The sequence below is a fragment of the Grammomys surdaster genome, unplaced genomic scaffold (assembly GCF_004785775.1).
Source record: "Grammomys surdaster isolate TR1022 unplaced genomic scaffold, NIH_TR_1.0 66, whole genome shotgun sequence".
NCBI lineage: Eukaryota > Metazoa > Chordata > Mammalia > Rodentia > Muridae > Grammomys > Grammomys surdaster.
The window spans coordinates 6,077,819-6,101,732 of record NW_021604568.1 but is presented as its reverse complement, the minus strand read 5'-3'; the positions used below and the strand labels follow the sequence as shown (position 1 = coordinate 6,101,732).

General features: G+C 48.2%; 2 protein-coding genes across 4 annotated transcripts in view; one reads left to right on the top strand and one right to left on the bottom strand.

The window, feature by feature from the left end:
- Positions 1–4,279, bottom strand: part of Sufu (SUFU negative regulator of hedgehog signaling) — a 101,479-nt gene extending 97,200 nt beyond the window's left edge. For both annotated transcript variants that reach the window (XM_028774847.1, XM_028774849.1), the window contains exon 1: positions 3,933–4,279. In XM_028774847.1, the coding sequence (XP_028630680.1) occupies positions 3,933–4,114 (182 nt within the window). In that variant the 5' untranslated portion in view covers positions 4,115–4,279. The remainder of the gene's footprint in view (positions 1–3,932) is intronic.
- A 1,408-nt stretch (positions 4,280–5,687) lies between these two features.
- On the top strand, positions 5,688–23,095 carry Actr1a (actin related protein 1A). Of its 2 annotated transcripts, XM_028775494.1 has the most exons (11): positions 5,688–5,793; positions 12,918–12,982; positions 15,118–15,193; positions 15,854–15,979; positions 17,528–17,652; positions 18,597–18,813; positions 19,544–19,636; positions 20,104–20,278; positions 20,402–20,463; positions 21,255–21,295; positions 21,448–23,095. In XM_028775494.1, the coding sequence occupies exons 1-11, from the start codon at positions 5,746–5,748 to the stop codon at positions 21,548–21,550; spliced, it is 1,131 nt and encodes a 376-aa protein (XP_028631327.1). In that variant the 5' UTR covers positions 5,688–5,745; the 3' UTR covers positions 21,551–23,095. The 2 variants fall into 2 exon arrangements, with proteins under 2 accessions (XP_028631327.1, XP_028631337.1); XM_028775504.1 differs by lacking the exon at positions 20,402–20,463 and having other exon boundaries at positions 5,690–5,793; positions 21,448–21,480.
- Positions 23,096–23,914: the final 819 nt, after the last annotated feature.

Sequence of the window (23,914 nt, the reverse complement as noted above, 5' to 3'; positions counted from 1 at the left end):
CTAGAGGAAGCTACAGTGAAGGATACCTAAAGGGAGGCAAACATCTCTATAGGGATGAGCCAAGGGAAAAGCATCCAAGGCTGTGTGATTCCACATGTTCAAGACATTCCCTTCTCTTCCCTCCAACAGGCAGGGCCTCTTTTAGAAATAAAGCAGACGTGGTAGTTGCCCATTTTGCTTTTGCCTGTTTCAAGTTGCTGACTCCAGATGGAGTGAGTCTTCATCTCTCTGTATCAACATGCCAGGCTTCAAGGTAAGAGATGCATCAGTCAATCAATGGCTTCTGTAGAATGACTGTCCAGAGCATGCCCAGTGGATCTCATTCCTGAAAGCACAGGTTCCACTCTGCACCTGCCTCTTAGACAGCTAGTTCCTGCAACACTGTATTGTGCCTCCTATTGTTTCTTCTGAATACACACAAAACTTCCAGTCTGCACAGACCTTGGCCTATACTCCTCAGATCAAAACTCAGTCACTGCAAGTGACGAAGTCTAAACATCAGTTAGCTCAGCTCTGCACAGAGCACTGCAGTGTGAGTCAGGCTGAGCCTGTGAGCACCTGCAGCCTGAAGAGTGAGTCACGGGGCACTTGGCTCAAAGGAAGAGCTGGGACCTTTCACGATCTGAGGCTCTAAGGATCACATTAAATTTCCCCATAAATCCAGAGAAGCAGTTGAAGATTTAATTCAATAAAAGCTCTTTTAGCAATTAGTGCTTAAGAAAAACAAAACAAACAGCAACAAATAAAACCTGGTTCCCCTCAGAACGGACAGGAAAACACAGTAGACTAGTGAAGCACACTAAATGAAACCCTTCAGCAGAAGAAAGTGTTCACTGAGCCCATAAACCCGGCATTTGAGCCACCTCACGTGGACCACTCCACAGACCACAGAGTGGAGTTTGCCTTTGCCCCTGGAACATGGACCAGAGTGCACTCTGCAAGTGGGCTAAACTACTGAGGGAAAGCTAACGACCAAATAAAAGACATGGTACAAGAGATCCCAGCAAATGTGCCAGGACCATGCAATTCAAACCCTATTTTAAAACCAGTAAGTCTGGTTTCATCCTCTTTGCCAGGATGTTACTAGCCTTTGTTGAAATCCTTATTCTTGGGGGAGGGGGGAGGCTAAGTTATTTATAGAAGTCCTAAGAAAGAAAGTCACTAAAATAGCTTAGGATCTCGCCTGAGGGAGTTAGGGAAAGGGACAGATCTCTGCCTTTAACTGTGATTTCACCAAATCATTTGACTAAACCCTTCACCAGCTGGATTTAGAAATGGTTTGGGGATGGATAGAGGAAAGAAAAGGACCCCATTAAGGCTGTAGAACCCTAAAAAAGGGACTCCATACTCTCTCCAACTTCCTGCTGCAAATCCTCAACAGCCCTTGATGCAGCCTAGGTCCACCCAGCAACAAGCAGTGGCACTGTGTTTTCTGTCCTTGTTCCACCTGCTGGCATGCTACATCTCTCCCACACACAGTCTCCCAAGAGAGGTCACATCAAGAAGAGGGTTTAAGAAGAGTCAGGGAATGGCTACGAATCAAGCAGAGTTAGCCTCATACTCACACTCAGATGAATGGGGAAAAATAATATTTTACACTTAGGAAGAGACGCGGTCCAAGGGCCCAGAGCATCCCTTACCTTAATTCCCTAAACATCTGATTTCTTTCTCTCTATAGGGCAGTTGCAGGATAAGACACCAAGCTCTGCCTCCCTACTTTGATCCTGTCTTGCTTGAAAATCTCAACTATCAGCCAGAGTACTCCTGGTGGCCAGGGACCACTAGCTAAAATGCTACCCCTCAACCCCCCCGAAGAAAGCCCATAGCCGGACCCAAGCAGTTTAGTCAGTCATACTGCTGTGAGGATTGAAGGGGCTGCTAAGATCCTACACATAAGGGATAGGAATAAACTGCAGTATCTCAATTCTGTGAATCCCTCTGAGTCTTAGAAAGAACCAGTTACTAAGCTGGTCCCTCTTAGAGTCCTATGTCTAGGTGGCATTTCTTACTTCAAAAAGTGTTGTACAAGCCAGGCGGTGGTGGCACATGCCTTTAATCCCAGCACTTGGGAGGCAGAGACTGACGGATTTCTGAGTTCGAGGCCAGCCTGGTCTACAGAGTGAGTTCCAGGACAGCCAGGACTACACAGAGAAACCCTGTCTCGAAAAACAAAACAAAGTGTTGTACACATCTTCTTATTTATTATCACATTCTAGTCTACCTCTGGGGGTACAGCTTCACTCCAGGCTTGTAGTAGAAAGAAAATAAATGGTGTAACTACCCTTGGTCCTTTCCTTCCATACCTTTAACACACAAGTCTGTCTTGATGGCCACGTAGGTAACGTAAAACCAGATGGCTCCCATTCTGCACAGGAGCTTTCCCTCAAACTTACACAAGATCAGAGCAAACAGCATGGCAAGGTCAGCCTCATTTTTCTCATGACTTGGGGCAAGTTCATCACAACTAACACAGAGGTGCCATTGAAATGGGTGATTAAATTAGCAAGAGCCCCTTCCCACAGAGAAGCACTCTTCCAAACGCTCTTCAGCCTGGAAACAGGCTGCCCTGCACAGATGCCTTGCTGGCATGTCTCCTGGCTACCCAGACAGAGGCTGGTCCCCAGGCCCTCCGAGCTGTCAGTTTCCTTTGCAGCATGCTCCCACTGACACAGGGAGTTAGCCTCAGCCCTGTACAGCCCATCTTCCATCTCCAGAGGCAATAAGAGGATATTACATAGGAAAAAGACTCAGCTTTAAAGGGGGTGTAACTCACAAAGACATCCACTTCCCCCACTTCAGGTCCATCTTTTGTAAAATACCCCAAGCTGTTGCCCCAGGAACTTTCCAGGATCTACTGAAAGCAGTCATCTAATACAGCGACTGCCTGCATGAGTGTGGCCATCTCTTAGTCTATGTTTGGTCCAGAAAGACCATGAGGACTTGTTCCATAACACTTGTTTTGTCTGAAGGTTGACTGAAGAAACAGGTTGCAAACAAGAATAGGAGATTAGCAAGTGCCATTTTTACCCCAAGGACAGCCAGTCCATTTGGAAACCGATCTTTTGCTGGGCAACTTTAAACTTGGGCTGAAATCCTGAAGACAAGACAGAAAACGCTTCTTCAGGCTACACTTCATTCCTTCTGCCCACTCAGGTCTCCATCACGCACCTCGTGGCTAGCTAAGATCCCCTTCAATCCCGAGCCAAAGCTTGGCTCTCCCAAAACCTGTTCTTAACTAACATCCTAAAGCAAAAGCAGCTGCAAAGCCAGAAGCAAGCTCTGCAGAGAGAAAGAGAACCGTGCAGAGTAAGCAAAAAGTTTATCTGGAAGAGCTGCTCTGTCAAACTTCAAGAGCAACAGCTTCGCACAGAATGACAGAAGCTCCTGCGCTCGGGAAGGTCCCGAAAGAAGGCTGAAAGAAGGCCTCTCCTCAACTCTTCACTCATCAAAGGCACAATGCCCTCATCTTGCTCCCTCCTAACCCACAGGGGCGTCCTGGTCCCCGGACCACCCTAGACTACGCGGTCCCATGCCCTCCAAAGCCCTCTCAAATGCTCTCCAGGCCCCGCCTCACCTCCCCCCATTCCACCCCAGCCGCCCCCCGGCTCCCCCAAGCCCACTAATGACCCACCACAGGCGCCCCCTCCTTTCTCCACGTTTACAGTTCGCTCTCACAGTCCCCCCTCCGCTCCTGTATACACCCCCAGTTCTCGGTTCTCCTAATCCCGGTTAACCCCTCACTACTCAAGGGATCCATTAACCCTTTGTCCCCATTCCCAACTTCTGTCTTAACTCCTTCCACAGCGTCAGGAAGCTCCTGGTTCCCAAGTACTTTAACCATTTTCTTCCTCCCACTTCTGCAAATTACTTCGTCCCCAGTGCTCGAAGCTTTCCCGGCTGGCCCCCCCGTCCTCCCCAGGCCCAGAACATACCAGTACTTGACGATAGCGGTAACCTGGAGCGGGTTCGGCTGGTCAGGGTAGAGGCGGCGACACTCTCCGTAGATGGCGTGCAGTCCCGGGGGAAAGAGTGAAGCAAAGGCCGGAGGGGCACTAGGGCCAGAGGCCGGGGGCGCGGCGGGGCCGGGGGCGACGCTAGGCCGCAGCTCCGCCATTGGGGCGCGTAGGGCGCGCGGGGAACCCGGGAGGGTAGAGGAGGGAAAGCGCCCCTATGGGCCAGCGGACCCACTGTGATGAGACTCCCCGAGGCGATGGGGGCTACGGCGAGGTCTAACTCCGCGCCTGCGCACGAGGCTCCGTCCGCCCAAGCCGGAGCCTTCAAGACGTCGGCCAGAGGATGCTGTGGGACCGCGGGGAGCTCCAGGGGGCGGGGCGTCAGCGTGCCATTGCCTGGCACCCATTGGCTAGTGTCTTTGCCAGTCACAAGTGGGGAGGGCGTGACTTGACAATAGACCCCGCCTCCCTCCCCCTGGGTTGGGAGCATCCCAAGGATCTTGGCCTCCCCCTAGTGTTAGGAGGAACCCAGTTTAAATCAGAGACGCGGTACCTTGAGGTGCTCGGGTCCTGTGAAAGCTCTAAGAAATGCCTAAGAAGCGCTTAACATTGTTTTGCTGATACGCAAAGATAAGCCTGACAAACTGATTAATTCACTAGTCTGTGTGTCATTATTAATATATTACAACTCTAATACTTCTTGGAACTATTGACAAAAAGCTACTCGAAAAGTGCCTGGGGGGAAATGCCCGGCTGTTTTCAAAGCATTTACGTATTCTTTCTCTTCACCTGGATAGTTTGAAATTTAAGAGTGTAGCTCAAGAAAGATACTAAAACAGTTTCTAAACCTTTAGATGATACTTTAGACCAGTAATTCCGTAGCATCCAACTTTACAGGTATTTTTTTATACCCTCCATTGGCTTTTGCTTCATGGGTTTTGTCTCTTTTTTGTTTGTTTTGTTTTATTTTTTCGAGACAGGGTTTCTCTGTGTAGCCCTGGCTGCCCTAGAACGCTGTAGACCAGGCTGGCCTCGGCCTCTGCCTCCCGGGTTTTGTCTTGTTTTGTTTTTTTGTTTCATTTTGTGTTGTTTTTTGAGACAGGTTTTCTTTGTATAGCCCCTCACTGTCCTGGAACTCACTGTAAACGCTGTCCTGAAACTCACTTTGTAAACCAGGCTAGCCTCGAACTCAGAGATCCTGCTACCTTTGCCTCCCAAATGGTGGGATTAAAGGCATGCAGCAGCACCCCAGTGCAGTTGGGGCTCTTGTATGTGCTGAGCAAACATTCTACTACTGAGCGACATTCCAGTCCCACAGATGTTTATTAATGGTTTATAGCGCCCAAGTGAAGGAATGGGTGAGAGGTAGGACTAATCTGTAAAATTCAACCGCCCCTGAACTACTGACAAATCGAATCGCAACTACTCACAAGTACTTCAGCCTCCAAAATTTAAGAGTGTGCTGGAAACTCCTTCGAGGGGACCTCAAATCCAGTCATTCAATATAATCATTAACATTGTGGCTCTTTAATCTACAGACACTACAAACTCTGTGCACCATATGTAGGAAATACACTGTCCAATCTCCTAAACCCGGCCGCGGCCGGGCTGGGACCAGGTTGGGAGCGCAAGCCCCGGAGCAAAGAATGCTGGGGATTGTAGTTCTTCGAAGGCAAGGTCGGGCCGCTCCCTGGATGCCTAGTACCGGTGACTAGACTGCGCATGCGTGTCAGTGGCGTTTGCTGCGGACCGGGCTGGCAGTTCCTTCTTCGGAGGGAAAGATTCCTCTGCCATGGAGTCCTACGATGTGATCGCCAACCAGCCTGTTGTGATCGACAACGTGAGTAGCATCTTTCCTATCTTTAAAGGGACTGTGTTCTCCTCCGGGAAGGATTGTTTCCGAGGTTTCAGCCTAGGCCGCCAGCTCTTTGTCACTAGCCCGGCCTGTCAGGCGGGTTCAGCTGCCGCCGCCCGCGTCCTCCTCACATCCATAGTTTGAAGGCAGAGCGGCCAGCCAACACCTGTGTAATGGAGAATTTGAGTGTAGACAAAAGGAAGAGCTGTGGTCCGGGAAGGGTCCTTGGACCCTCGGCTCAAGGGGCCTTAACCGTTCTCTTAGAGCCTGGCACCCGCCTTCGCTCTGGTTTTCCATCACTCAATTGGCTGCTCTTGCTGTCTATCTTGATCTATTGATCCCGCCTTTGGGCCTTGCCGGATTAGAACAGCACTCTGCAGTTATTGGCTCCGGTGCTTGTCGCTCTTCCGGGCGCCATAGTGTTTCCCTTCTGTAAGGGGCGGTGCCGTGCACTAGGGCTGTAGGGATTGGCTCGGCAACTCTGGGTGCGGAAGGCGATGGCTGGTCCACCGGTGAAGGAGGACAGTTTCCTTGGGTGTGAGCTGGAGAAGCGATTTAGTAAACTGTATCTGGGTGGGGCCGGATAATTCCCGTGCCCAGAAATGGCCATGGGATTTCAGTTATTTTTGTGGTTATAAATTATAGTTAGTAAAGGTACAAAAGAAAGGGGAGTGACAAAGCAGGCGAGATGCTTTCCTGTCCGCAGGGCCCACTTGAGAGGCAGGGAGATGATCAGACACCTTGGTGGTCCGGCGCGCTAGCGTTTCCAGGGCGCTTTTCACCAACATGCAAGTTGAACCCTTCCTAAAAGTGAATGGTTAAGAAGGAAGTTTGCGCCTCCTTTCACAGACAGAACGAACCCCGAAGGTGGAAGTGATCAAGGTCACGCAGCAATGGTGCCCCAAACTTCATTGCCTTATCTAAATGGCGTTCCTTTGCTAGGCACCGCTCCACAAATGCATCAATAAAGACAAATAGAAAGAACCTAAATATTGCTTTTATGAGGAGGAGCAGTTGTCTTCCATTTCTGAATTTCACTCAAAGGTTTGGTCCCTCCTATACTGGTTGGACTCTTCCTGTGCAGTTTCCAGGTCCCTCCATTGAGGCAAACTACCAGTTCCCTCTGCCCTAGGCTGACCTTCTCAGAGTAACTATGATCCTCCCACCCTCAGGACCTGGACCTGCCACTAAGTTCTTTTCTTTGTATTGTGGGTGGATGGAGATTGCTTTCTCCAGTTTATGCAGGAAAAGGAGGCTTGGGGACGTTTTCCAAACCACCCACTTTGGGAGCTGAGGATCCGAGACTCACACTGAAATCTGGTTCCAAGTTCCTCAGTCCCTGTATTTGCTGGGAACTGCCTTTTTAAAGGGGGAGGCTGAGACTGGGGGTGTAGCCCAGATGGTATTGCTTGTCTGACATACATGAAATCCTGGGCTCCATCCGCAGCACAGCATAAACCTGGTGTATAATCAGGTATGGTGGTCCGTGTCTGTGATCTTAGCTTAGAGAGGTGGAGACGGGAAAGTCAGAAATGCACGGTCATTGTTTGAAGCCAGCCTCTAAGACGTGACTTTGTGGGAGCAAGGGATGGGAACAAGATTAATTAAATGAGACGCTTGTTTGGGGGTTTTGTTTTTGTTTTTTTGTCTTCCTCACAAGCCTCAGTAGACTTTTTAACCCTTGTGGGTAGGGGAGTGAGATTTTTCATTTTTTATTAGTCTCTAATAAAAATAATATCCACTCCACACAGTATCCAAGACCCCCATATGCTCTGCCTCTCTCCCTCTCTCCTCCCCCCCCTTGTTTATGTGTGCACACATATGCAAAAGCATGTGTGTTCATGCCTTTAGAGGCCAGAGAGGTCATTCCATTCCTTAGAGCTGGAGCCACAGGCATTTATGGCTATCCAACATGGATGCGGTGCAGAAGGGATCCAAACGCTGGTCCTCCAAAAGGGCTTCAGCTAGTGTTCTTAACTAATGAGCCATCATCTCTCTAGCCATCTCTCCACTGCTCTCTTTACCCACTGAACTCTACACAGTGCCTAGGGCCTGGTACCACTATGTACAAAATAAGGCTGCTTTATTGTCTAAGTGGGTAAATAGACAATTAATGATCTCTGTCATGAAAGATGCCCAGTGTTGGGGTTGGGGGTGGAGCACCCAATAAAGATGAGGGATTTCAGCTATGTAATACTGTAAATGATTGAATATCACTTCTTTCTTGTTTTGTTTGAGACAAGGTCTTTGTAAATTCTTCTTCTCAATGTTAACTACTTAAGTCTTTAGCCAGTTCCTGGTGTTAGGCCTCCTTTTTCTCAGTTTGAAAGAAAAAAAAATGCATAGAAACAATCTATCTCAGAGTGGAGAAATGGCTCAGCAGTTTAGAGTACTTGGTACTCTTCCAGAGGACCAGCGCTTGATTCCTAGCACCCACATAGGCAGGTTACAACCTGTTATTCAAGCCCCAGAGGCTCAGACACCCTCTTTGGTCTGAGAGCACTTGCACTCATATACACAGATCGCCACACAAGACGTACACACATACACATAATTAAAAGGAAGGCTTTGTTTTCCTTCTAAAGCATTATCAGTTTTGTTTGGCATCAGCAGTGCAGGAGCAATCTGTCCATCCACCAGCTCCCTGCCTTGGATCCCTGGAGCTGGAATGACAGGTGGCTGTGAGCCACTCAATGAGGATGCTAGGAACCAGACTCCAGTCCTCCAGAATAGCAACAAGTACTCTTACTGATGTGCTGTCTCTTCAGCCCCTGTCTCTTTTTTCTTTTTGAGATTTAAATACATGTACCACACGCATACAGTGCTTGAGGAAGCCAGAAGAGGTCAGCGGATGTCATGGGACTGAAATTAATAGTCAGTTGAGAGCTTCTGACATGATGCTTGGGAACCAAGCCTGTGTCCTGTGGATAAGCAGCAAGTGTGCTTAATAGATGAGCCATCTTTCCTTCACATGCAGTCTTGCATTTGTAACCATTGCCAATTAATATAAAGTGTGCTATGATTTACAAACACACGTTGGTAGTTACATAATGCTAGAAAGATGGATACAGCTGATGCAGAAGAACCATTTTGGGGCTCAAGGCCTCTTTTTAAGTAATGAAAATGTTCTTCTATTAATTACAAGTTTGTGGCCAACCTTGGCTATATGATTAAATTGGTTATATACGATTCTGACTGTATTAAAAATATTGAATTGTACTATACCTTAAATTAGTAAATTATATATGTGACATGTAAATTTTATCTCAATAAGATTTTTGTCTTTCTTTAAAATACTTTCTAGACCAAATCAAAGTCTTAGGACCAATTAACAAGCTCTGTTCTAGAACCTGTAGCCCCACCTCTCTCAGAATCTAGTCTTTACGTGTTAGCTGGAAGACCACGAGCCTCTTCCTCAGCACATCATACAACCTGAAGTCCTTAAGAACAAATTTTCTCAAGCCACAGGCTGCGTCTGGCTGGTGCTGGGACAGTCTGCTAAGGGAGTTACTTGCTGCCTGCATCAGGAGAATGGTCAGTGGGGAAGCTGACTGTAGTCCTCTTAGATCAAACATTGCATGAGACTCCATTTTCAAGAAACCTCTCCAGGGTGTTTGCTCTTCCTTTGCTGAAGTGCGTAGCTGGGTGGCAGTGCATTGTTGGGTGCACACACAGTCCTGTGTGCTCTGCAGGGCAGCTCACAGAGCACAGTCCTGTATGCTCTTCGGGGCAGCTCACAGAGCACAGTGCCTCATCTCACTGCCTCCCGTCTGCTTGTTGGTCCGTGCCTTATCTTGGCACGCCTGCAAGGGCCATGGGGACAAGCTGGGTCTGGTTCCTCTGAGTGCATCACTCCCAGTGTGCTCTGCCTTCTTGAACCACCTCTGCCTGGGGCTGCTCGCTGGCGTTCCAGGTGCTCAGGTTCAGAATTTAGGTTTCCTCTGCCAATTTTTTTTTTAATTTTAATTTTTTTGTTTGTTTGTTTGTTTGTTTTGAGACAGGGTCTCACTTTGTAGACCAGACTGACCATGAACTCAGAGAGATCCACTTGCCTCTTCCCCTTAAGTGCTGGGATTAAGTGCTTGACTATATCCTGTGTCTGCCCACTTTTAAAAAAAAAAAAATTTAAGACAGCGATGTCCCTCCCTGTCTTGAAACTTGCTTTGTAGACCAGGCTGGCCTTAAACTCAAAACTGGCTGGCCCCTGCCTCCCTGGTACTGGGATTAAAGACATTTGCCACCATGCCTGGCAACTTTCTGCCAGTCTTTTGCTCATCTGTTTAACTCTTACCAGCTAGTCTCTTGAGTGTCTGGCAAATGACAAATACCGCTGAGTGAAGTCTCTGATCTTGAGGAAGTTGGAATGAAGTAGAAAGAAATAGGAAGCACAAATTCTAAACACGACAGTGAGATCCGTGCGTTGTCATGGTGCAGGTAATAGTGAGGGCTGGGTTACGCTTCAAGAAGGCACAGGATTGCAACTGGGCGTCTAATAACCTAGCTAGAAAACCAGAGGCCGATACAGGAATCTGACATTGCTTCACTTGGCTTTGGGTCTGAGGGTTTTTTGTTTTGTTTTATTTTGTTTTGTTTGTTTGTTTATTTGTTCCGATCTGTTAGTTTTGCCTGCATGTCTTTACATTGCATGCATGCAGTACCTGAGGAGGCCTGAAGAGGGCATCAGATTCCCCTTTTAGAACTAGAGTACTGCCCTCTGTGAGCCACAGTGTGGACACTGGAAATCCAACTTGGGTCCTTTGGAAGACCAGTCAGTGCGCTTAACTGCTGAGCCTTCTCTCTAGCCCCTCAGTTGGTTTTGTTTTGTTTTTTGTTTTTGTTTGTTTGTTTGTTTGTTTGTTTTTGTCTTTTAGACAAGGTCTTGCTATGTGGCTTTCTTAAACTGTGTCTCTTCCTGCTTCAGCCTCCAATTGGGATTGTTAACAGGCATGTGTCATGATGAATAGCTGAATCTAACATCATAACCTGCCTTGTTACCCATACTCTTGGTTTTGTGCTAGTAAACTAAAAAGCAAACAACTTGGAAAATCAACTCTTAAAAATATTCAGATCTGAACTATGTATGATAGCACGTGCCTGTAATCCCAGCATTCAGGAAGTAGAGGCAGAAAAATCAGAAATTCAGGGTCATCTTCTGCTACAGAACAGGTTTGAGGCCATCCTGGGACGTGTGAAATCCTGTCTCAAGTAAGTAAATTTAAATCCTGGTCTAAGGTAAAGATGGCACCTTTATTTCTCATGTCTTGATCCCCTGCCAGGAGAACCAACTAGTCTGTTGGCATTACACACCCTGATGAAGACAATGAACAATTATTAGAAACTTGGACAGGTTCCTGAAGATCTTTTGCACAGTGCTGTTCCCACCCACCTGTCCAAGCCCCGGGGTTTGCAGTAGGAGAATCCCCTTCCTTCTTAGACTGTGAGTTCAATTCACAGCTGTGCCTTCCTAGGTTCCTAGTCTGCTGCCAGTGAGTTTGCTCAGTATCCCCTGTTTGCCCTCTTCTGCCAATAGAGGTTCCTCCTCTGCTAGAGAACTGGCTGTCCCTGCTGTCCCCTGCTGTCCCCTGCTGTCCCCTCCATATTGCTTTTCCTGTCCTTTCTCCACTTCTCATCATACATACCCCTGTCGTCAGACTTGCCAGAGGCAGACACCAAGGTGACTGGTCTCATCACCTCTCTGTATCCACACCTCTCTTCCCTCCACACCTCTCTGTAGGGGAGCAGGAGGCAGGGAGGCAAGGGTGTGCAAGAAAGCTGTTGGTGCAAAGATAACCTTGACCACCATGAGTCTCTTGTGTATTTACTGGTACTGTGTGGCCTCTGGAAGTTTGCTGTGCCCCAGGAGAAGTGGTTGAGTGCAGACCAGATCAGGTAGGAGGACATTGAAATCAGATATGGTAGTAGTTAAGTTTAGAAGGAAGATAATGGGAGATGGCACACGCCTTTGATGCCAGCACTCAGGAGGCATAGGCAGGAAGAGCCCTGTGAGTTTGAGGTTAGCCTGGTCTACATAGTGAATTCCAGGATAACCAGAGCTACACAGAGAAACTCTGTCTCCAAAAGAAAGAAGAAGAGGAGGAAGAGGAAGAAGAAGAATGGAGTGTGTTTTCAAGCAAGATCAGGTCTTGATGTTTTCCCTGCACACAGTTGGTATGAGGGCCTAACTAAAGTCAGTGTTTACATGGGTTGTGTCCTGGAAGGTATGAGAGATGCTTGTTAGAGAAATGGTTTTTTCCTGACACTGCACTCCACTGACATGCCAAATATTGGAGCAGGAATTTGCATCTTGTCTTCTGCCTTCAGACAAGTCATTAAGGCTCTTCACCATCAGGAAACAGAGGAGTAAAAGACTGGCTTGTAAGAAATACCCACGTCTATGGAGGATGTGCTCTGTCCCTTCAGTAAGAGCCTGAGAGGTGACTTTTGTCAAAATCAGTGTAAGATACTTGCAGTGGGATGTGTGCTAGAGACCTGGGGACAGGGAGAGCTGTGGCCTGGTGGGAGCGAAGCTGAAAGCCTCACATGCCAGCGAACAGGAAAGAGTGCAGTCGGCCTCCGCCTCCCTCGTGTGTACTACAACGGAACTTCTAACTGATTGCAATTTCTCATGCTTTCTGTTTTTTCTCTTCCATTTATTCATATTTTAAATTTTTATTTTATTAATTATTGTTGTGTATATATGTGTAGAGAGTGCAAGTGTGTACACAGCACTCATGTAGAGACCAGAGAGGAAGTCTCCTTCCAGCAGATGTGCATGACAAGTGCTTTGATCTAATAAGCCGTCTCCCTGACCCTGTCAGTATCATATGTATTGGTATTATTTGTACCAACGTTATACATAATGCTCAAAGTGTGTTCCATGCAATCAAGGAGAAAACTACAGCGAACTTGGACAGTTCACTGAGGATGCAGTCAGAGTCACTGCTCACTGCTTTTAGTCCCTTCTCTTCCTGGGTGTGTATCCACCATTGCCGATGCTGCTGACCACATGTTTGTTACACACACAGATATAAAGGCTTTCTCTCTTCATGGAAATAGAACCATCCAGTGGTGGCTCTCACTTCTCACTTCTCTTTGTCCTCTCTCCCCAGGGATCCGGTGTGATTAAAGCTGGTTTTGCTGGTGATCAGATCCCCAAATACTGCTTTCCAAACTAGTAAGTCATTTTAAGGCTTGGTTGTGACTCTGGGGATCTTGTCATCTTTGCCCCGTGACCACCCCTGCCTTGTTGAGGAGGATGAATTCTCCCTCAAGTCAGCCTTGGTACCTAAACAATAAGCAAAGGCTGTGAACTGGGTCTGGGATAAACAAAGGGATGGTATTACCTGGCATATTTTGAGAGGTACAGCAAAGACCTCTTTTTTCTTAGGTGAGTGTGAGTGCATGTGTGTTGGTGAGGTAGGTGGTGTAGCATGTGTGTACTGTAGCATGTGTGTGCTGCAGCATGTGTGTACTGCAGCATGTGTGTACTGTAGCATGTGTGTGCTGCAGCATGTGTGTGCTGCAGCATGTGTGTGCTGCAGCATGTGTGTGCTGCAGCATGTGTGTGCTGGTCAGAGCACAGCTTTGTGCGGTTGGGTCACTCCTCTCAGCTTCATGGCATTCCAGGAATCAAACTCAGGTCACTGACTGGTACATCAGAACCGTTACCCACTCAACCATCTTGCTGCTCCTCGTTTTAAACATCTGATTCTGCCTGGCATGGTGGCACACGCCTTTAATCCTAGTGCTTGAGAGGTAGAGGCAGGTGGATCTCTGTGAGTTTGAAGCCTATGTGGTCCACAAAGCGAGATCCAGGACAGCTGAGGCTACACAGAGAAACCCTGTCTCAAAAAACAAAACAAACAATTGACTCTAAGGCTGGATGTGGTGGCGCACGCCTTTAACCATTGAGTTCCAGGACTATATAGAGAGGCCCTGCCTCAAAAGCAAACACTGTCTGACTGTATCTATTGTCACCAATTTTATCCTTGCTGACTCAGAGAACCACGGAGCCCTCCAAGTCTAAGTTTTTAAACAGTCTCCCTGTATTGCCAGGCTGAGCTCGGTTTCTTGAGTTCAGATAATCCTGTACCTCAGCCTCTGCAGTACCAGGACTGTAGCAGGCGCACCACACTCAGCCACTCTCTAAAATCCTCTGTTCCCAGGCCAGAGATGGTTCAGCAAGTAAAGGCACCTGTCCCGAGCATGACAGCCTGAGCTGGATCCCAGGACCCACTCAGTAGAAAGAAAGAACTGACTCCTTGACACACAACTAAATACATTTTTAAACATGTTTTTAATTCTCCCATTCTCTACTACAGAGTTTATTTAACAGTAAGCCACATTTGCCATCTTAGACTGAGGGCTCAGACCTTTTCTACAAGGGACAGTATACAGGGAGAAGAAGGTGTCACGGGCTTAGGGAGACCTTACCTGGGAAAGAAATGGGGGTTCCTGGGCAACAGCATCACAGACTCAGTAATCCTGGGACAGGGACTTAAGAGATAAAAGATTTTTTTCTTTCTTCCTTTTTTACTTTTTTCTTTTTCTTTCTTTTTTGTGAAAATAGAGATAAAATACAGAGCATGCTAGGCTCCGACACTGAGCTGTAATTCCAGCTCCTACTGTTAGTTCGTCATTTATTTATAATTTTTTCAAGATAAGGATTCTCTATGTAGCCCTGGCTGTTCTGGAAATCACCCTGTAGACCAGGTTGGCTCCAAACTAAGACATCTGTCTGCCTCTGCTTCCTGAGTGCTAGGATTAAAGGTGTGTTCCACCACTGCCTGGCCATTTACAAAATCTTTTTTTTTTTTAAAGGCATGTGCCACCTTACCCAATGATGCTTTATCTTTCTTTCTTTCTTTTTTTTTCTTAAGATTTATTGAGTGTTCTATCTGCGTATATACTTACATGTCAGAAGAGGGCATCAATCCCAGTATAGATGGTTGTGAGCCACCTTGCAGTTGCTATGAACTGAGCTCAGGAGCTCTGGAAGAGCAGAGCCATCTCTCCAGCCCCATTTAGAATTTATCTCTATCTAATATACAATGGGAAAATAGGAGAACAAAAAGTATTATTTATAAAGCAATATAATAAAAATAGATAATATGCAAGTAGCTTCAAATAGTATATGTTCTTCATATAAAACACAGAAAAATGTATAAGAAAGGAAATGGAAACTAACTGAGCCCTCCCCACTTGCTCGGGGACAAGCACGGTAGACTGAGGGTACATTGCTCTATCTGGACTGTGCTCTTGGACGTTTGTCTTGAAATAAAACACATTCCTTTCTGCTGTCTTCTCTAGTGTGGGCAGACCCAAACATGTTCGTGTCATGGCAGGAGCCCTCGAAGGCGACATCTTCATTGGCCCCAAAGCTGAGGTAATTCCCAGACTAACAGAAGAAGCCTTGGGCTTACAGAGGACTTGCCTATCCAGCACAGTGAACATAGCAATGAGGAAAGGAGTCATTTTTCTCCCAGGCACAGACTCTGGCCTTAAGGATACATACATGATAGGACAGAGACCAGTCTAGGAAATGGCACTGTTACTGTATCTCTGTGTCCTGTCACTGTCTTGCAGTCATTAGATTGATTGGCTTGGGTATATTTTTGGCAAGAAGGATTCAGAGGGGAAATCCAATCTGGCATATCCAAGGTATGAGTTAATTACCCTAGCTTTGGCAAAGCCCGCAGACAGGCTCTAGGAGACATAACTACAGAGCCAGTACTGCCCATTTTGGTTCCAAGAACTGAGGTAAGGGCCAGGACACTGTGTCCCAGAACTAAACAATGAGGGGGCACCTGGGAGCTTTGGAAATTCAGAAGCCTTCTGCTTCTCAGCTGCTCACTCGGAGAGTCCAGCAGTTTGTAACACGCAGTCTCCAACTTAGAGAATGAATGCCTTTACTCAGTGTGGATGAGGACAGCAGGCTGGGACCCGAGGAGGCTGAGGTTCCTTGACAGTGATTCTACCTCAGGCCGGGAGGGCAGGATGCCAGGCAGAGCCTGACTCTGCTATAGACTGTGCCCTCTACTTGCAGGAGCACCGAGGGCTGCTGTCAATCCGCTACCCCATGGAACATGGCATCGTCAAGGACTGGAATGACATGGAACGCATCTGGCAATATGTCTATTCTAAGGACCAGCTGCAAACTTTCTCAGAGGAGGTGAGGGGCCTGTGTGTAGGACACTCCTGTGCAGGATGCCGAGTTGGCTAGAACTCCACTTCAAAGATGCCGAGGAGGATGAGAATGACCCTGATGACTGCCAAAGCGTTTGAGTATAAATATGTACAGCACTGAGCTGTATACTTGAGATACATTCTAGTGTTATCTCCATATCATTCCTACTAAAATATTAGAACTCAAGTTAGGTGTAGTAATATGCTCCTAGTGCTAGCACCTGGAAGGCAGAGGCAGGAGAGTGAGGAACGTGTGAGACCAATCTAGGGCTATGTAGCAAGACTCTTGTCTCAAAAAAAAAAAAAAATAGGGGCTGGAGAGATGGCCCTGTGGTTAAGAACACTCACCATGCTTGTAGAGGACCCCAGCCTGGTTCCTAGCATCCACATGGCAGCTCACAACCATCTGTAGCTCCAATTCTAGGCAGATATGATGTCTTCTTCTGGCATCTGAAGGCACCCATGCATGTGTGCATACATACATGCTCATAAATAAATATAAAAAATGGGAATAAAACCAAAAGACCTAGGAAGAATTATCTCCCTCTTACAAACAGGGAAATGGAAAAGCAGACTGAGCATGATGGTACACATTGTAATACCAGGAGGCTAGGGGCTCAAGGTGGTCCTTAGCTATACAGCGTCTTTTAAAGCTAACCAGGCCTATATGTGTGAAGAAAATAGAAAACAAACCAAAAAGGGCGGCAGGATGCTAAGCAGAAGGAGAGAAGCGACTCTACAAGGTGACCATTGATCTCACATGTGCACATGTACACACACAAAATTAATACATGTAGGAAGATAAAAATGAAAAGGAAATCAGAAAATCTAAGTGGTATTTCCAAAATCATCCAATGAATAAAGGGGTAGAGATGGGATTCAAACCCACGTCTGAGCCCATGACCATTAACTCCAAGGAAGCGACTCTCAGAGATAAAAGGAGAATGTGTAAGTTTTCAGGGAGAGGAAATGGTCAGGCTTTCAGAAACCTTCCATATGTACTGGAGAGACACTTGAGCAGTTAAGAACACGCTCTGCCCTTCCAGAGAACCAGAGCTCTGTTGCCAGCGCTCGTGCAAGATGGTTCATAACCCCATGTAACTCTAGCTCCAAGGGGGTCTAGCCTCTACCAGTGTCTGCATTTATATGTATAGATGCACATACATAAACATAATTTAAAAGAATTAAAATGTAAATAGCCCAGGCATGGTGGTACACTCTTTTAATCCGAGCACTTAGGAAGCAGAGGCAGGTAAATATAATAACTCAGAGTTTAACCAAATCTTCCTGACAAGGAGGTGACCACAGCAGCCTCAGGGGCCTATAGAGGGACTTTGGAGGGCAAGGAGGTGCACCCAGAGGGTGAGGACAGAGTGGGACTTCCGATGTGATGTGGGAGAGTGAAGACACAGACTCAGGCATGGGCTGTGACAGCCTCAGCTGACAAAGGCCCCCTGGACTACAGACTTTCAAGGGAGGGTCACCAGGGCGGAACGCTGACCTCACTGCCTGTCTCCTGGGCCTCTTTCCCCAGCACCCTGTGCTCCTGACTGAGGCACCTTTAAACCCTCGGAAAAACCGAGAGCGAGCTGCAGAAGTTTTCTTCGAGACCTTCAATGTACCAGCTCTCTTCATCTCCATGCAAGCTGTGCTTAGCCTGTGAGTAGCAGCCTGGCTGGTGTGGGCTCACAGTCACCTAAGCCTGTGCGCACATCCACTCTTCCCGGTGAGGACAAGCTAAGGTAGTGAGAAGAAGAAACTCTTACTGAAACTAGACAGCAAAGCTTCTCAGATAAACCAAAGGCAAAGTGTGGCAGGCACCCAGTGCTCTCAGGTTTGGGGTCCAGGTCTGAGGTCACACACTGCCACAGCCCTTCCTCAAGTTTCCTTAATGTAGCCCAGTATTCACTCTGTTGACTGTGTGCCAGACATTCTGCTGGGCTGGCATACCTGAGATCCACACAGCACCACACCTGCCATGCTGCTCACCCTGCCTCATGCCTAGCTCCCTCAGCTGCTGAGATGGTCCCTATGACCTACACAGACTCTGTATTTGACCCCGTTAAATCATGAGCCAGTATTTACAGGCTGGGAGAGCACCTGGGCTGGAGATGAACACTTGCCTAGTGTGTACAGAGGCCTAGGGTTCAGTCCCCAGCACCCTCCCAAAACAAAAATAAATTGAAGGATTTCATATCCAACTCTAAATTTCTGACCTCTGAACAAATGGAAATCTCTGTCTGATAGTACTGGGCCAGCATTCCTGCAAGACTAAATCCGGAAAGGCAAAAATCAGTTCCTTTTCTTCTTCTGCTGGCTGCTGGTTCCCTCTTCTTCTCTTGGGAGTTGAAACTGCCCTTTAGGTCAGGTCCCCAGAGCAGTAAACACCAGGCTGTCCTCTCAGACCAGAAGGCCTGTTCTTTAGGATGCTGGAGAAGCCGTGCTCCTCACTCTGTATTTCAAGGTCTCCCTAGTGCCCTACCCACTCAGAGGGCCCAGGAGAACAGTGGACCAAGGCTCAGCTCTGCTGACTCAGAGCTTTAACATGTGGGTTTCTTTCCAGAGGGCATGGGGCTCAGTGATTGTTTGTCCCTTTGCTTCAGTTATGCCACAGGCAGAACCACAGGCGTGGTGTTGGATTCTGGGGACGGTGTCACCCATGCGGTCCCAATTTATGAAGGCTTCGCCATGCCTCACTCCATCATGCGCATCGACATTGCTGGCCGAGATGTCTCTCGCTTCCTCCGCCTCTACCTACGGAAGGAGGGCTATGATTTCCACTCCTCCTCCGAGTTTGAGATTGTCAAGGCCATAAAGGAAGTGAGTGGCTTTCTGTGGGCCAGGGGGTGGGAATAGTGACCGTAAGAGTGGAGAGAGATGATTCTCCTACAGTGGTCCTGGGTCAGGCTCTGGACCCTCCTGGTACCTGTGTACATCTCTCTTCTTCACCTTCCTTAATGCTTCCGTCTTGTGGGAAAGAAGCTGTTTCCAGTCCCTAAGCCTGACGGGCCACTGTATCTGAGTTTAGGTTCATGTCCTTGAAGAAGTTGAAATGCCTTTTTCTTCTAAAGTAAATTGAATCCTCCTGCCATGTAGGTTGTGGGGAAACCTCTGACCTGGTCATGGGAAGCCAGAACCATACCAGAGGTAGGAGGAGGAAGATGCCCGAGCCTGGCTAAACTTAAGTAATCACAGGCCTGGGGGCTACTGAGCCAAGTTCCCAGGTTTGCCTACCAGGAAAGTAGAACAAGAACTCATGTTTTGCCGGGCGGTGGTGGCGCACGCCTTTAGTCCCAGCACTTGGGAGGTAGAGGCAGGCGGATTTCTGAGTTCGAGGCCAGCCTGGTCTACAGAGTGAGTTCCAGGACAGCCAGGGCTACACAGAGAAACCCTGTCTCGGAAAAAAAAAAAAAAAAGAACTCATGTTTTAAGTGTCTCCAGGGCAGTGTGACAGACCTCTGCACCTGCTCATAGGCAAACACTTTAGGCAGTCGCTGCAGAGAGTGCACTAAGTTTCCTACAAATATAACTGTCATATTTGATTTTGCAGAGAGCTTGCTACCTGTCCATAAACCCCCAGAAGGATGAGACACTGGAGACGGAGAAGGCTCAGTACTACCTGCCCGACGGCAGCACCATTGAGGTAGTGACCACCGTTTTCTCCTTTCCCCTCATACCCACCATTAAGCTTTGGACTCAGCTGAAGGTCCTGCAAGGACCTCAACAGCAGAGCTGAGAGTACAAGCAGCCCTGTGCTTCTGTATATAAAAGGGAAGCGGCCCCGGAGGGACTTCCCTAGAGAGGTGGAGGTGTAGTGCTTGCTGTCCTTAACCATCCCTGGGTACAGGTTAGCACAGTCACTGCTCCCTGGAGCTCCAGAGCTATGGGTAAGATAAGCACTTCCCCTCCCTAGTTCCCCAGAACTGTCTCTTCCATCTGTTCCCAGGAGCCCTGTCTTTGCTCCTTGAGACCCTTGTCACAGAAGGTTTGTCTTCAGCCTGGACTTCACAGACACCTGATTCCTAAGATATAGGCAGAAAGACTTCTGTTCCCAGTTCCAAGGGACCTCAGTCCCAGCCCAACCTCTTAAGCTGGCTCTTTACCCTCCAGATCGGCCCTTCCAGGTTCCGGGCCCCTGAGCTGCTGTTCAGGCCAGACTTGATTGGTGAGGAGAGTGAAGGAATCCATGAGGTGCTGGTGTTTGCTATCCAGAAATCAGACATGGATTTACGGCGTACACTTTTTTCTAACATTGTCCTCTCAGGAGGTTCTACCCTGTTCAAAGGTTGGTCTGTGCTCTTGGGACTCTTGTTAGGGGAGCATCCTCAGGGTTAGCATCCTGCAATGATCAGATGCCCAAAGAATTAATTTGGGGGGGGGGTCTCCTTTTCTGCTCTTTTTTTTATAGGTTTTGGAGACAGGCTACTGAGCGAAGTGAAGAAACTAGCTCCGAAGGACGTGAAGATCAGGGTAGGCATGCTGGAGCTGGGCTGGGTCCAGTGAGGCTCCAAGGACACGGGGTGGTGCTGTTCCCTGTCTGGGTCTCCCAGGCTCTTCAGGCAACTCAGCACCCCATGATCCTAGCTAAGGTCTGTCAGGAAACTGAATTGAAAGGTTAACCTTACTGTTGCCCTGCCTTCTCCCACCCCCCAAGGTAGATGCAAGGTGATGCAGTTTGCCTTCTGAGTGTCTGCTGAAGGGAGCTTCATGTGGAGAGGACGGGCCCCAAAAGAAGGCATCTAATTCATTCCATAGGTGTCTCTCTCCACGTAGGCTCAGGCTGACCACAGCTCCCGCAAAGAGCCTATTGCATGGCATGCGTCCACTGCACTTAGCAGTGAGAAGGTGGGCAGGGCTGGTGTGAGGCTGAGACAACGGTTCAGTAGATTAAGCTCTTGCAGTGTAAGCATCAGGACCAGAGTTCAGATCCCCAGAAACCACATCAAAGCCAGGCAGGCATGGCAGCCTCTTATAATGGCAGTGTGTCTGAGACGTAAAGATAAGGTCCCCAAGGGAAGCCGGCTAGGTAGACGAGCCAGAACTGGCAAGCTCTGGGTTCAGGAAGACTCTTGCTTCAATAAATAAAGTAGAGCATGATCAAGGAAGACACCAGATGTCAACACTGGGCCTCCATGCACACACGTGTGCACACACCCACATGTACATATGCTCCCACACACCTGGGAACACACACATGTAAAAGAGAGGGATGACTAGGGGGTCTGGGAGTCTTAGATTCCTCTTCCCGTCCCCCTCTGCAGATATCTGCACCCCAGGAGAGACTGTACTCCACATGGATTGGGTGAGTAGCCCATGGAATAAGAGCAGAATGGGAAGCGGGGTTCTGACCATTCCACCATCCTACCTTGTCCCTTTAAAAATGGCCCCTGGGGGACTGACCAGCTGCACAATTTCCCTCACTCACACTGCGTCTCTGGGTTTTCTCCACTCCAGAGGCTCTATCCTTGCTTCCCTGGACACCTTTAAGAAGATGTGGGTCTCTAAGAAGGAATACGAAGAAGATGGTGCCCGATCCATCCACAGGAAAACCTTCTAATGTTGCAACATCGCCATCTCTCTCTGAAGTTAACTCCACTTTCAAACTCGCTTTCTTGAGTTGGAGTGTTTGAGAGGAACTGCCTGTGTGTGTGAGTGAGTGTGTGGGTATGGTATGAGTGTGTGCGACTATCGAGTGCCGTGTGGCCCAGAAATCCTGGGCCCAGAAAGGACATTGAACTACCCACGATGGTGATGGCCTGAGGCCTGGGGTTGTCTACTAACTGGCCCCTTACAGGAAGAGCTCTGGCAGAGGCCCATTCCTTTCTCAGCCAAGCCTTTGGCTGGTTGGAACTATGGTTACTACATAGAGAGACCTTGCTGCTGCCAATCTAGGCTGGGCTGGCCCCACCGCACCCCACTGGAGTGCCCTGAGGCCGGAGACAGCTGCTGTCTCCCCTGCTCGTCATTCTGTGCTGTCCATGCCTCTGGATCAGACTGAGAACGGGGGCTGGAGTTAAGTTCTGTCTGGTTTGTTTCAGTTTGGGTTTGGGAACTGAAAAAGCACTCTAGCTGTTGTTAGAGACCAGGTTCAGGAGAGAGCAGGGTACACTCATGTCCAGCTGGGAACCAGGTAGGAATTAGGACCACACTGGGCATTTGAGGACAGGAGATAGCTTCAGGGTTAATTGACAAGCCCCAGCCACATGCAGGGCTCCTGGGAAACTGTAAGGACTGTGGGCTCCAGGTCCTGCTGTTTGCTTCTCATACATCCTGGTTTCAATACCATCGCCACGGTTTTATTTATTGACGTGTTTGTTCAGTAAAGGGACTACAGAGAGAGGGCTCACTGTCTCCTGCCCACTGGTCACCTTGCTTACACTAATGTTTACAGCACCTAGGCTTTCCACAGTATCGGGGCTCTGTCATTCCCTGCTGATGGTGAACTGACAGTATTCATGGGCCTGCAGGATTGGAGGCCGCACACGAAGGTTCCCCAGCCAGCCTCTTTCTCCTAACCCCACTTCCTCACTGCCCTGGAACCAACAGGCTGCTTGTGGTTGGATTTTCTAAGACAAGACAGGAAGTAGCATCACTCCTTGGCAGTGGCCCCTTGCGAGGGAGGTGCGTTGGAGATCTAGACCCTTTAAAACAAAGCAAGCTGCAGTTAACCATGTTGCCTTTTGCCACTCTTAATTGACCAGGGGACTAAGTCAAAGTGGCAGGGAGGCCCCTTCTAGGTTAGTCAGATTGGAGAGAAGGGGCCAGACCAAAGTGCCAAGATCTGATGGGCGCCAGCCTTGTTCTTGGAAGCAGTCCAAGGGCCTTTGTACCCAGTACAAAGCTAGGGTGAGCCTGTCCTCACCAGTGGTACCAAGTCTCACCTCAGTTCCAGATTCCAGACAGTATCTCTCCACCATCCTATGACCAAAGGCCCCTGCCAGATGTAAAGCTGGTGTGTGTGGAATCAGTGTGGCAACATGAACTGCAGCGCGCTTAACCAGCTCACCTCTCAGCCCAAGCCTGTCCCTGCACAGCCTCGCAAAGCCACGTTGCCTGGTGGGGCCCAGTGTACTTAAATAAAGTCGTTCCGGTAGATACATCAGTCTGACCTCTTTCTGTGACCAGTGCCTGGTAGAAAAAAGGGTAGCTCCCGGAATGTGATATGCAGACAATACCCCAACCTGTAGGTGGATGGGAAAAGAATTGAGGGTCTAATTCCTGTGTATACTCAAATCTGTAGGTGAAGCCTGACTTCCATCTCTGAAAACAAAGGGTTTTGTTTTTCTGAGAGGGTTTCCCTGAGTAACAGTCCTGGCTCTCCTGGAACTCTCTTTAGACCAGGCTGACCTTGAATTCACAAAATCTGCCTCCCGAGTGCTGGGATTAAAGTTGTGCACTACCACAGAAGTTCTAAAAACTCATTTGTATAAGACATTTGAACCAGGCCTGTAATCCTAGCTACTCAGGAGACTCACATGTTTAAGAACTGTGTGGTTTACACAGTGAGTTCTGAGCCAGTCTCCACAATGTAATGAAATCCTGTCTCACACTGAAGAGAGCTGGGGTTTACAGTTCAGTAGCAGAACACTTGCCTAGCACACATGCGGCCCTTTCTACCCTCAGTCCTCTTCACCCACCCACAAACTGAAGATGGAAGATGAAGAGCTTGATCCATTGAGGTGACTGCAGATTTGAGGGTAGGTGCCAACAATTCTGTTCATGTTTGACTCTCAGGACCCACATAGAACTGACTCCATGCAGAAGCTGACCTTTGACTTCCACTCCACATACATATACGGTAAATGTAATACGGAATTCCTCTTTAAGTTAAGGGGTCTGGGTGTAGTGGCACACGCCTTTTATCCCAGCACTCAGGATGCAGAAGCAGATGGATCTCTTGAGTTTGAGGCCAGTCTGGTCT

Coding starts and splice junctions, on each gene's coding strand:
- Actr1a (XM_028775494.1), top strand. CDS start 5,746: ATGGAGTCCTACGATGTGATCGCCAACCAGCCTGTTGTGATCGACAAC. Junction 5,794..12,917: donor AGCCTGTTGTGATCGACAAC/GTGAGTAGCATC, acceptor CTCTCTCCCCAG/GGATCCGGTGTGATTAAAGC. Junction 17,653..18,596: donor ATGCAAGCTGTGCTTAGCCT/GTGAGTAGCAGC, acceptor CCTTTGCTTCAG/TTATGCCACAGGCAGAACCA.